At 34.3% G+C, this 12,831-nt stretch overlaps 2 protein-coding genes across 3 annotated transcripts in view; both read right to left on the bottom strand.

Moving 5' to 3' along the window:
* LOC129746597 (uncharacterized) overlaps positions 1 to 12,831 on the bottom strand; it is an 81,547-nt gene that overhangs the window by 58,388 nt on the left and 10,328 nt on the right. The gene's annotated exons all lie outside the window — the stretch shown is intronic.
* LOC129746598 (uncharacterized) lies at positions 1,180 to 1,962 on the bottom strand. Its single transcript, XM_055740335.1, has 3 exons — positions 1,853 to 1,962; positions 1,593 to 1,765; positions 1,180 to 1,527 (listed from the first exon to the last, which is right to left on the bottom strand). The coding sequence occupies exons 2-3, from the start codon at positions 1,625 to 1,627 to the stop codon at positions 1,245 to 1,247; spliced, it is 318 nt and encodes a 105-aa protein (XP_055596310.1). The 5' UTR covers positions 1,628 to 1,765; positions 1,853 to 1,962; the 3' UTR covers positions 1,180 to 1,244.

The raw sequence follows: 12,831 nt of genomic DNA, 5'->3' as shown, positions 1-12,831 counted from the left end.
TTCAAGACCTTGCTGAAAAGAACGGTCGGTTCACGTTCGCTGAATCATGAAGAATTTCAAACGATCATCATAAGAATTGAAGCAGCTTTAAATTCTCGCCCCCTAACAGCCTTAAGTAATGACCCTGATGATTTTGAGCCACTTACTCCCGGTCATTTCTTGGTGCAAAAACCAATGGCCGCACCTCCCGAACATGACTGGAACGAAGTCCCAGAAAACCGGTTAAATGTGTGGCAAAGAATGCAGCAGATATCACAAACATTGTGGAAAAAATGGTCGACTTTGTATCTCTCAGATCTCCACAATCGTACCAAGTGGTCTAGGCAGAAAGAAAATCTCAAAGTTGGGATGATGGTCGTCCTAAAGGAAGATAACCTCCCACCGCTTAAATGGCCAATCGCTCGAATTAAGGAAATTCACCCTGGACCAGATGGCAACGTTCGAGTCGTTTCTGTGCGTACACAGTTTGGTATTTATGATCGAGCAATATCTAAAATATGTGTGCTACCTATCAACGACAACTTTGAAGTAACCGATGATCCAGTTATGGATCCCAACAAGAACTAATACAAGTTCCTTAAGCAATTTCCAACGCGCTGGACTAATTCCTCATAAGTTAAGTTCAAAAATCTCTACGTAAGCTCAATCCTCACTTAATAAAGTCAGTTTAAAGAAACAAGCCTCATCAAGTTAAGTTAAGCCCTTCTTAAGAAAGAACACAAGCCTTGAACAATCAGTTGAATTGTACAAACCATATCAGATTAAGATTCCAAAACCATTCCTCAAATTTGCATGACAGCATGAAACGTCCGATGAAATGAAGTAGTATGTTGTGTCCGCATGAGTATGAATTAATCGTTTCAAAATGATCGTCTGTTCAACAAGGACAAGTTTACACCTCACCCAAACCCCAACCATACGCTGCCAGACTGCAGTGTCCTTCAAGAGCTCTATGGACAAAGGCATCATGAAGGATGTCTTCATTAAGTTCAACTCAGCATGATGATGGAAGAGTCATCCCAACGGTTCTCCAGCTGGAGAAAATAATACGCAACTGCAAGTTCTACGTTTGGCCATCCTTTATTAGCTCAACCTTTTAATGAGTTAATGCAGTCGCAAGTCTCGACCGGAATGTCATCAGCTGCCAAGGAGGCATGTGCGGGGGCCCAGCGCCTCCGCATCCAGGGAAGTCATGATTTCTAAAGACTGTTTCCAAATAATCAGCACTTTCCCCCGCATTCAGGTCATTCCATCGATCGAACGTTGGATCGAATAACTCCACCGGCAAGGCACCGCAAGGGTTCGTTTCGGCAAATCGGTTGCATTCCGCGGTTCAGGTCACACGAGTCAATCAGCCAATCCAGCAGAACCACGTACATCCTGTGAGCCACACTACATACCACCGAGCGGGTTATGGTCAACGAGGCGATTTGGTCCGTTCCATGGTACACCAGAAGCTGACCGAGGTTCAGCGCACACTGGACACTAGAGCTGCGTTCACGACGACCCTCCAGCATCAAATCGAATCTGTTGTCGTGAGAAGGAATTCATTCAGTCTTCCACGATCGCGATGAATTGAATCGAAAACCTACCTGGACAGCTCCTGCTGTTCAATTCTGGGCAACATCAAAACCGTCGTATAGGCCACCGTCGATTCCAGTCACACGGGTTGCGAAGTGATCGCAGGTTCGTCATCGATGGTCTCCGTTCCAGCAAACCAGGTGAAATGCTGCCATCCCGAAAACTACCGCCAACCATCTGAGAACTGCAAAAGAAAAAAAAAATTACTCTACGACATCATCCTGCAAAACAAATTTGATTCCAATGCACAACAATCGCACTGATTTCTCACTGGAAATTCGTCCCGATGATGGTTTTATCACTCCGTTTGTGCAGCATAACAGCAGCAGCGAAACTAACACCGATAGGTCCCGAAAAACCGAAAATTTGGTCCGCTCAGCAGCTCCAGCCAGGTGGTCCAACAGCATCCAGTCAACACACTAGTCCTATAAGAAAAAGTGAAACGAAACTAGAATAGTATAGTAAGAAATGTAATCAAAACAAAAGTGATAATTACCAGGTAGATCAGGTTTTGAATGTGTTGAAATTATAAGACAGAATTTCAAGGCGGGCGGCAATGTTTTGGTGCCTCATCATAAACTAGTGTTAGTATTGAGAGTGTATAACAGTTAGGCATACGTCAAAAGTACCCATCCGAATGTGATCTAATCGAGCTTTCGGATGGATAGAAGCTCTGTTCACTGCTCGAACAGATGCGTTTTCCTCTCTCAAAACAACACTCAGATAAATTGTACATGTGTTGATAGGAAGAATAGGAAAGATTTTCATGTTTATATTAGTTTCTCCTATTCGCTTCTGAGGCTATTTATAGTAATAGAAAACACTTCAAACCAAACCGCCGCCGTATTCACTTCGCTAATAAATTAGCCCCAAATCGTGCCGAGAATAAAGTGTCGTTTCTAAGTCCGAACAAAGTGGATTTTTAATCGTCGCGTTTCTACGGAAGTTCCGAAAGTGTTCCGGTGCCATAACACTATGCCTTAACCTTGGAAAAGCGAAATAATATATAAAAAGCTCGGTTTGAATTTGAATCTATCGCCGCGAATGTTTAGGTTTAGGTTTAGGGGTTTAACAACCCCCCCCCCCCCCCCACATGGAATTTTCAGATCAAGATATGAACTTACCGTAGTAACAGGAAATGACTTCATCCCAAAAGATATTAAAAACATTTTTTAAATGCCAGAAAATTGGCTTGCTTTTGGCGGTATTAAGCCCGCCTAAGTCACAAGTCACTCTACGCCTCTACAAATTTTATTCTACGACACTACATAACGATCAAGAATTCTTATTTTTAATTGTCACTTTCTATTAAAAATTTTATAATCCATTTGTACTGAAGCTCAAATCTGGAAACACAAAAACATTACCTTGCCTTAAAATTTTGAATATTTAAACTAAACTAGTTAATCCATTATTAATAATTCATCACTTAAAAAAAATCTTTTATATCATTAAAAATTTATGCTCATATAAAATATTTTCAAGATGGCAATATTGGCCTTCCTTTCAATTTGTGTTTCTTGATCTTCTTAATGTTCAACTCAACATTCAAAGGGGTTTAAACAATTACTCAAGGTCACAATGCACATTTTTTTAGGTAAAAAATGCGAGCTAACTTTCATTAATTTATGTACCCCGAAACATTTCGAAATTGGTCAAAATTATTTCAAATTAATCTGCACTTGACATAACTTTAAAATAGAATAAGGAAAATTAAATAAAATTTTGTTTTTTATCAACTTTCTCAAAGACCGCTATTAATTTTCACTTATGCAAATGAAATGTATCTATAAAAGTTTTATATTTGTCTGCTTTCCCCAACTCTGCAAAATAATTAAATTTGACCGAATTCTTAAGAAGTAATAACTTTGTTGAATTTAAGATATTTTAAAGCGAAAAAACAACTTGTTTTTTCAGACTTTAAACAGTTTGTTTAACGAAATAAAACTTTTTTTTTTCTATTTTGTTCAATTATGTCAGAAACATTTACTCCAAATTTTTCAAAACTGTAGAATTCAACTTTTTCAGATCATTCATAGTCATAATCATAATCATCAAAATTATGTCCCTTAATTGACTACAGCGTAGTAAACAAATTCAAAATCAGTGTTTTTGCTTTCAAATTTGTGAGTAAATCAGTTATCATTGATGGATTTCACTCACATACATTTTTAAACTTTTAATTTTTTTGTATCACTAAAAGAAGAAATGATAGACAATATCTAAGAAAAAAAAATCGAGTCCAAGACGCTAAAATCTATCAAAGACATTTAAATGCTATCTCTTGAGATAACATAATTGAACTTCATAAAAAAAGGTTTTAAAAAGGTAAGATGTCTTTATAGAAAAAAAATTCTTTTAAAATGTTAAATTTACATTTTTATGTTATGATTAAATTTGTAAAGAATTTAATCACCATAAGTTATAAAGAAAAGGATAGAAAGTTAGATGTTGAAACTGTTCAATAGAAAGTTTAATGAATATTCACAATGAGCGGGTACAATTTTATTAGAAGCATTTTCATGATTTGTCATCAAATTTTTCCTTATGATACACATTTTTTTTATTTTTAAAATCTGGAAAAATTCTTACTAGAACATTACTTTTACCGATAAGGCCGACAAATTAAATAAACATTTTATATTTAAGCCGAAACAAATTTCAAATCCTTTTTTTGTCACTCGGAGTTTTAGCATCGCAAGGGGGAGATAAAAGAAAGGCAAAAAAAAACTAATGAAATTGCACGAAAGCATGTATGCAACAAAATTGCATACTAGGTATATCAGTGCAAAAAATCTGCAAATCAAGAAATTTTTTATCAAAAAATTCAATAAATCCTAGAATATATGCAAAAGGTGATAGAACTCCCCGCTTCCACAAATTGTTTTTTTGCTCATGTAATCTTTCGGATATTTGATAAATTTTTCGATATTTTCATAAAATGTTTCAAACTTCATTTATTCTCCCCTTCGGATTCTTTAGAAATTTCGAAGTGGGGGAATGTAGTTTTATTAATTTTCAAATAAACTTACCAGCTTTTATAGTCAGACTAATAAAAAATTTAAATAATTTTCATAAGTTTGCCTTTGTTTTTCTACTTTTAGTTTTAGTGTTCTGAAAACATAATCTTTTAAGGCTATAAATCTAAATTTTTAATAAGAAAAACATAGGTTCTAGCTTTCGTCCTTTCCAGGACCCAGTATATTAATTGACGACGAGAAAATATTCATAGCTAGAATTTTGAACTGGAAATTGATAAATGTTTTAGTAATGACTCATTCCACGCGCTTGTACCACTCACAAGTAATTTTTATCCGTTAGCGTATCAAAAAATATCAAACTTAAAAATTACTTTGAATTCAAATCCCACAAAACCAACGTAAAAAAAACATTTTTTTTACTTTTTTATACAATATTGAAAATCAAATTTTTTGTAAGAAATACTGTAAATGTTGACAACTTTAACAAAATAATTAATTGAAATATATGGATAAATTTTTTTGTGGAATTTTTTTTTTATGCGTTTAACAGCTACAATGCGTAGAATAAAGATTTTTTTTAAATTCATTGGGATAGTTTTAAAAAGCGAACTAACTAAAACAGTCGCAAATGAGTGAATTCACGTAACCAAAAAAGGAAACCTTTTAATTTTACGAGAAAACTTTGACATTGTTAAGCAGTAAAAAAAAATCTTTTTTGCAAATTATGACACGATTCTGAAACACTTAGTTTTAAAGAATCGGATGGAATCCAGCTGAGTTACAACAGCGCGAGTAAGTGAACACATGTCACAAATTTAGATATTTTGTAAAATTTCATAAGAGAAATATACTCTGAAAGCTATTTTAATCTTTCAAATGGTAGGATTTTTACAAATTAAACATATTTAAAAAGATTTTTTTTAATTTGTTCGTTATTTTCAACTAAAAACAAAAATATTTTTTTGGTGATTTAAAAAAAAGCCTGTGAGAAACAGTATTAATTTCAACGTATGATTCCTCAATATGATACTATTCAAGTGCCAGTCAAAATGAGGAAAAAGTTAAGACAAGATACTGAAAATTTATGATTGTATATGAAGGAATATAATGTTACTTTTTGATGTGAATTTAAAATTAAATGGCTCCAAAGAATGTTAAAAAAAACATGACATTTCGTGACGTGAATTCAGTCCTCAACTTTATTCTGTTCAAACTGGATGAATTCACGTCACAACTTTTAAGAGGTTTTAACTTTGTTCGATGTTGTTCAATCGAGAAACTATGGATATCAAATTGGGGGTAATTGTTTTTTCTACAACTTATTTGAAGACACCGATATACTATTTCAACCGAGAGAACAGTCAATTTAAGTGGTATTTATTGAAGTCATTCTAGCGTGAATTCACGTCACAAAAGTAATCGATCACTAGGCAAATAGCTTAATTTTGAAGGAAATTAAATTAGCAACCGTTTGCCACTATATTTTTGAATTTTGAAATAAATCGGTTGACTTCTTGAATGATAACAGTTCCGGAAAGTCCGGAAAAGCGATTTCACGATCTATTTATCTATGAAAAGTTCGAAAAACGACTCTAAGAGGCTATTTTTAAGCTAAATTTTAATGTGTTATGTTAGCTAAATTAGTATTTGCATTGCGCTTTCAATATGTATTTTCAACAAAACTTGGAGTTCCTTATTTTCGTTTTTATCAGTTTCATATTTGATCATTCAAAAAACCACCCATTTTTAAACCTGTAGTTTTTCAAGTATGATAAATTGAACAATTTGTATTTTAAATATTAAAGTTATTTTTGTAAACTTCAATCAATTATGTCTTTATGTAGTCTTTTATTTTGATCTCTATGTGTTTTGAATAAATTCTCTAAAGTTCAAAATGGATATTATTTATCTTTATCGAAAAATAGATTCAAACTCAAAATGATACAGAGGAATTTTTAATCAACTCATCAATTGAATATAAAGAAACGAAATGTTGCAATGAATAAAAATTAACAGTGTTCGGCATCGCTAACTGAAAAAATAGCGCCGCTAATTAGATCGCTAACTCATTCCAAGTTAGCGATCGCTAATAAAATACGCTAGATGTGCCAAAAAAGTTATCGCTTTAAGCTTAAAGCGCTAATCGCTAATCGCTAACTGTTGAACAACATAAAGACCGGAACAAATATCAAATTCTGCTTTTGTCACGCTCCCCCCTCGACTTTTCCTACTCCTCAAGGGGGGAAAATAATGTTTCAAGTATTTAATTTAAAATTAAATAAATTGATCAAATTTTCATACAATAATATAAGCAAAACGAAAACTGTCTAAGATGGGCATTTCAACAACTCTCGGTGTTCTACTATTTTGAAAAAACGAATTTTCAAAAAACTACAAAACCAAAAGAACAAAATGTGGAACAGGAGACATACCTCCTTTTTTAATTTAAATTTTAGATAAAAAATTTGCTCGATTTATCGGTTTTGTGCAAAGTAGATAGTATGCAATTTCGTTGCAAACAATCTTTTGTGCAATTCATTTCTATTTGTTTTTTTTTTGCAATATTTTACATTCTCATCATTTAAAATCTTTAAACTGTTCTCCCCTTTTCCAAACTTGCAGGAGCATTGTCAAACGTAAACATTTATACAATTTCTATTTGATATGAAAACCAATGCTACAATGGTAATATAATCTTATTTTTATATGAACTGATCTGTAAAATCTCTAAAAAACTGTTTTGTGAAAAGTAAATATCTCAACCATTTGAAAACAAATTTCGATGAAGGGATGTTAAAAATAGTTTTATATTGTTTAGCATTTTTTATTGTTATCTTCTTCTGTTGCGAAAAAAAAGCGCTAGAGAATAGAAAAATGACACTAAATACATCTTTTCTCTAACTCGAGTACACAATCCTCCAACATATCCAATTAAGCAATCAGACTGAAGCCCAATGTAACCATAACCTGATTAATGACAAAAAGTTTATTCTGTCACTTATAATTCGGGAGATTGATACAAATATATGGGAGTTAGCGGTCTTCAGTTAGCGCAACCAAAAATAGCGAAACTTTTTAGTTCGCTAGATCAATCAAAACTTAGCGACAAAATTAAACCGCTAACGAAAAGTTAGCGAACTAACTAGCGAATAGCGGATTAACGCTTTTGTGCCGAACACTGAAAATTAACAATGATTACCATTTTACTAAAAATAATTTTGGGTATTTGGGTAATTTCTGATTAGAAGTTCATTCTAGAGTTCGAATTTAATTTCTTAATTTCTCATGTCAAAAGTTTTAAATTCTGGTTGTATTAGAAATTTTAGTTCGCAATCGTTTTTTTTGTGTTTCGAAAATATTGACTTGATATTTCTCTCGAATTCTCCTAAATCGAATCATCGCCGCTAGTGTTTACATGTTATGCCAATGGCGTTGAAATATTGAGAACTCATGATTGGAGTAAAGGATTAGTGTGTGAAAATCTTTGAAATTTTGATTTTGTTTTGATAGAGCCCTAAGTTCTTCCGTGTTTTAAGTTGTTCATAAATAAAACCGTTTGATTTGTCTGGCAACTTTTTCATTAGAAATTAAGGTATCAGTACTCTTCTGTCGAGCAACCAGAAATTCTTTCATACAAATGTCACAAAAGCCAAAACAAACACAATTGGCTCCCTTTTGTTTATCTCGAACAACTCACAACGATTGATTTTACACCACCGGAGCAGCAAACTAAACAGCTTCCCTTGTTTACTTTTTTTTTCTCTGCTCAACCCGTTAGATAAACATGTTTCCATGAATGCATGAATGAGCCCACAGCACAACCCTAGACAGACAGGCTTGAATGAGAATGATTCGCGCGCACCCGGAGAGGATCATAAAACTACAACAAATGTTTTACAGACATTCGTACTTTTACACACAAACCGGCTTTCAGTGTTAAGGGGGGGGTAGGGTCTAACGGGTATAAAAATAACACCATTTTCACGATTTTTTTCTAGAGCTATCGTTCAAACAAATGTATTAAAATTTTTTGCATTATACAAAGCATTGTTAAAAGAACATTTAGTAATTTTTTCGTAGAAAAATATTGAAAAATGAGCCGGTGACGGAGCACTTTCGAGGATGAATTTTAGAAAACACGATTTGCGGTGGACACTGTATCTCAGCACAGAATCATCTGATGTCAAAAAATCAGAGCAAAATACTTTTAATAGATGTTTTTCTGGACCCCAACGTTTTTATTTTACTTAAAAATATTTTTATGAAATTTTTGTGGCTGTTTGAAGTAAAAACTATGATTTTTCACTTAAAAATCCGCCATTTTTCACCTGTAAAATCTCCCCAAAGTAAAAAAATCAAAAAAGAAAAACGTTGGGGTCTGGTATTTTATATGTAGAAAATATGTTCCAAATTTGAAAAGAATCGGATAAGTAGTTTTCAAATGACGATGTCCACGGACTTTAAAAATGTGCTTTCGAGAAAAACGCGTTTGAAGTTTCTGCTCTTGCTTTCTTGCAGTATTAGATAGGAGGAGATAAAGGCCTATAACTTCTACAGTTTTGCTTCAATTGACTTGAAAATTTGACACAACATTCTTGAAATGTTTTACAATAAGAAAATAAAAAAATAAAAAAATCGATTTTTTGAAAGTGTTAGACCCTACCCCCCCCTTAAAGAAAAAAAAAGTATCACGCATTGGTAGTAATTCGCATCAACCAGCGGCGAGTGACGTTATGAATTCCAACCATTCATGCGAAGCTGCAAATTTTAAGATAAACACAGAGGACCTTGCCGAGTGATTAATAAAGGTGATTCGCGAACAAGTGTCATAGAGCTAAAAGCGATGCCAGGCACTTCCGCGGAATCTTCTGCTGGATGATGATTCATCCTTGGGATAATTTAGTTGGTGAGTCGACGGCGACGCCTCTAAGTCGGTGTTTTAGCTGAAGCAGCTTTAGTCCGTTTTATGTAGATGTTTATTTTTTGTCAGGAATTACTCAAATGTTTTTCTTTGCACTTTTCATTCAGAAACAGAAAGGGAAAAATCAAGTGTTTCTTAAACATAAACCAACCAACTGTCCCTCAATAATGCTGCGATAGGGATTACTCATTTCTGGGGTTGTTTGCAAGCTCATCTGGATTAGTCACTCGACTAACTACTCCTCAATTTGTTCTCTCGCTAGCTGCTGCCACTGTAAACTCCAACGTTGTTAGAACGATTAATTCCAATGGAATCCCTTAGCTCGGGCAAATGGAAACATTTCCTGACTCCTCTTGTTAATAGTTTGTCATGTGAGCTTTGTCTGACTTTGTATGTCCTTTTGCCAGCTGGCATTCCACTGGGGTGGGCATTATGCCCCCCTCTTATGTAGTGAAAGGGTCAGGAATTTCTAGACCTGGCGAAGCATTGAACAAAAAAAACCACATCACAAACCCCCAGCAGCTTCAACTTTGGCAAATAGTAAAAGTGAGTTATTGTTACAATAACAGTCCTACATGAATGTTTGTCATGCTTGGCTTATTTAGGTTCACAAGGCGGAAGCTGGCTGATCTCTTCTAGTTGTTGGTCGCAATAAATGCAATCGCTGGTGACTTTAATGCCAGACACACGTGTGCACAGTTTGTGGCATGACTTACATACATGGCGATTTATATTAACATTTGTGCCGTATCGAGGTGGCTCTCATCCGCTTTGGACAAACAAACAAATTTGCATTAAATGGCAATCAAATGAATCCCGGAGAGTTGGGTGATAGAAATTATTGGTTACAGTGAATTATAATGTTGAAAACGGACTTGAATTAAGAATGTATTTATGATAGCTGAATATTTTAATTTGATCTCTTCTACAATAAACTCGAAAATTAAATAAATAAGTAACATAAAATGAAAAATCATGAAAATTTATATGATTATTAGGTGAACAACAACGAGAAATGAAATAAAGTATCATTTCAAGAGATATAAATTGTTAAAAACTTCTAAAGGAAAAAAAATGGTTTCACCATGCTCATCTCTTCTGAGAATGGAGCATTTTTTATTATTTTTAAACAGTGAAAAATTCACCTATTTATTTACTGTTGCAACTGCCTTCTCATGATCTTAACTCTAAATAAAGAGAGAATTTTCAAGGATCAATTTCTACATTTCTCAGAATGAAAATTCTGAGTTAAAGTCTTGATTATCAAATAGACAGAGTCGATTTGGGGTCATTTTGAATTTCTCAAACCCTGGGGTCTTAAAAGCTTTGTTTTGGTTAAAAACTCATCCTTGATTTTTTGCAGAATTTTTAAGTAAAGTTAACATGAGTAAATTTGAACTTTTAGGATTGTAGAGGAAAATCATCATATCTGGGGTTTGTGATATAGCTCAGTTGGCAAGTCTGTTGTCTCCTGAGCCGATGTCTCCGAGTTCGAGCCCAAGAGTAAACATCGAACACAGTTGTACCGGATAGTTTTTAATAACGATCCGCCAACTGCAACGTTGATAAAGTCGCGAATGCCATAAAGATGGTAAAACGACTATAATCGAAAAAAAAATATCATCATATCAATAAATCACCATCATTTTTATGTCTTCTCTGGAACCGAGCCAGTTTATGGATTTTGTGCCAATTTACTTATTTTTTAAAAGAAATTTCTAGTGTTCAGTGATCAGAACAAGAAATTTGGGAAACAAATGTAACCTGCTCACTTTTATTTTTTCCCAGATATTGAATCAATTCCAAATGCTTCCACCAAACAGACCCCGAATCTAGACGATTGTGAATAATTTGCTGTGGGCACGTCTGTTAGAGGCAATTCCTGGGCGACAATTGTAACAATTTGCCGTGATGACGGGCGCTGAGAAAATGAAAACAAAAACCGAAGCCAATTTGTTTATGGAACGTGTGAGACGTGATCCCGTGAACAGGACATTTGCTCGAATTTAGCCGGGCGCGATTGGGCTGATTTGCCTCTTCCGGGCTGGTACTGGTGTTGAATTATGATGACGGATATTTTTTTCTGTCTGTCTGGTTCTTTAACCCTCATCCGCATTAGATTTCATTACCCTAATCAGCACTTGTGGTGTCAATTTGACACCACAAGCTCAAATCGTTATAACTTTTGGCGTGTTAGACCGATTTAAACAAAACTTACATCAAAAGAAACCTTGTAATGTCAGTAAAATATGTCTAGAACATTATATTTAGCTAAAGTTACTAGTTTTCTCGTTATTCAGCATGAAAGAAAAAAAATCCGAAAAAACATGCCTCACGAAAACTGCTGTAGTTCATATTTTACACGTCCAAAAAATATTTGCCTTATGCATATGAAAGCTGAAGTTAATGCCTACATCATGAAGACAAGAAATATTTTTTTAAATTTTTTTTAATGAAATGGTCACAAAAAGTTCAAAAAAGTGGTCTAAAAAACCTACTTTTCATTCGATTGCTAGTAAATATTGTTTGAGCAATAGTAGAGTTTTGTAAAAAATATGACTACAAAATGTATTAAAATTCCAACATTTTGCTGTCTTTAGATTTTTGATGCAACAAAAATTGAATTTACTGGAATTTTTCAAAGTTCACTACTTTGCGCGATTTTTTTACAAATTGAAATTTCAACTGTTTTGTGGTCCACCGTCAGGTTGTACCCGGATTATCAGTGCTTTTACTTTGTTTGGACCAACCAAGAGTATATTCATTGGAAAGCACATTTAATCTCCATTCTAGTGAGGTGCTACAATTCACGCTGTGAGATTTCACAAAAATATAAAAATTATAAACATAAAATCATTCCTGAATTTCTAGAACTACAAGCACCTCGTCCACCAAAACGTGTTTGTTTGCTCTCCGAGTAGGTACGGTGGGTGGTGATTCGGGCAGAGAGCGAAGCCGACGGACGAAATAATGATGCGTGTCGTACGTTTCTTGGTTGGAAATTTTCTATTGATAGCAGTTCACGTTTGCTTGTCACGACACGCATCATTATTTCGTCTGTCGGCTTCGCTCTCTGCCCGAATCACCACCCACCGTACCTACTCGGAGAGCAAACAAACACGTTTTGGTGGACGAGGTGCTTGTAGTTCTAGAAATTCAGGAATGATTTTATGTTTATAATTTTTATATTTTTGTGAAATCTCACAGCGTGAATTGTAGCACCTCACTAGAATGGAGATTAAATGTGCTTTCCAATGAATATACTCTTGGTTGGTCCAAACAAAGTAAAAGCACTGATAATCCGGGTACAACCTGACGGTGGACCACAAAAACAGATGAAATTTCAAT

The sequence above is a fragment of the Uranotaenia lowii genome, chromosome 2, assembly GCF_029784155.1.
Source record: "Uranotaenia lowii strain MFRU-FL chromosome 2, ASM2978415v1, whole genome shotgun sequence".
Classification (NCBI taxonomy): Eukaryota; Metazoa; Arthropoda; class Insecta; order Diptera; family Culicidae; genus Uranotaenia; species Uranotaenia lowii.
The sequence above is the reverse complement of the archived record's forward strand: the minus strand, read 5'-3'. Positions and strand labels throughout refer to the sequence as shown.

Coding starts and splice junctions, on each gene's coding strand:
- LOC129746598 (XM_055740335.1), bottom strand. CDS start 1,627: ATGTTGCCCAGAATTGAACAGCAGGAGCTGTCCAG. Junction 1,528..1,592: donor GAACAGCAGGAGCTGTCCAG/GTAGGTTTTCGA, acceptor TCACGACAACAG/ATTCGATTTGATGCTGGAGG.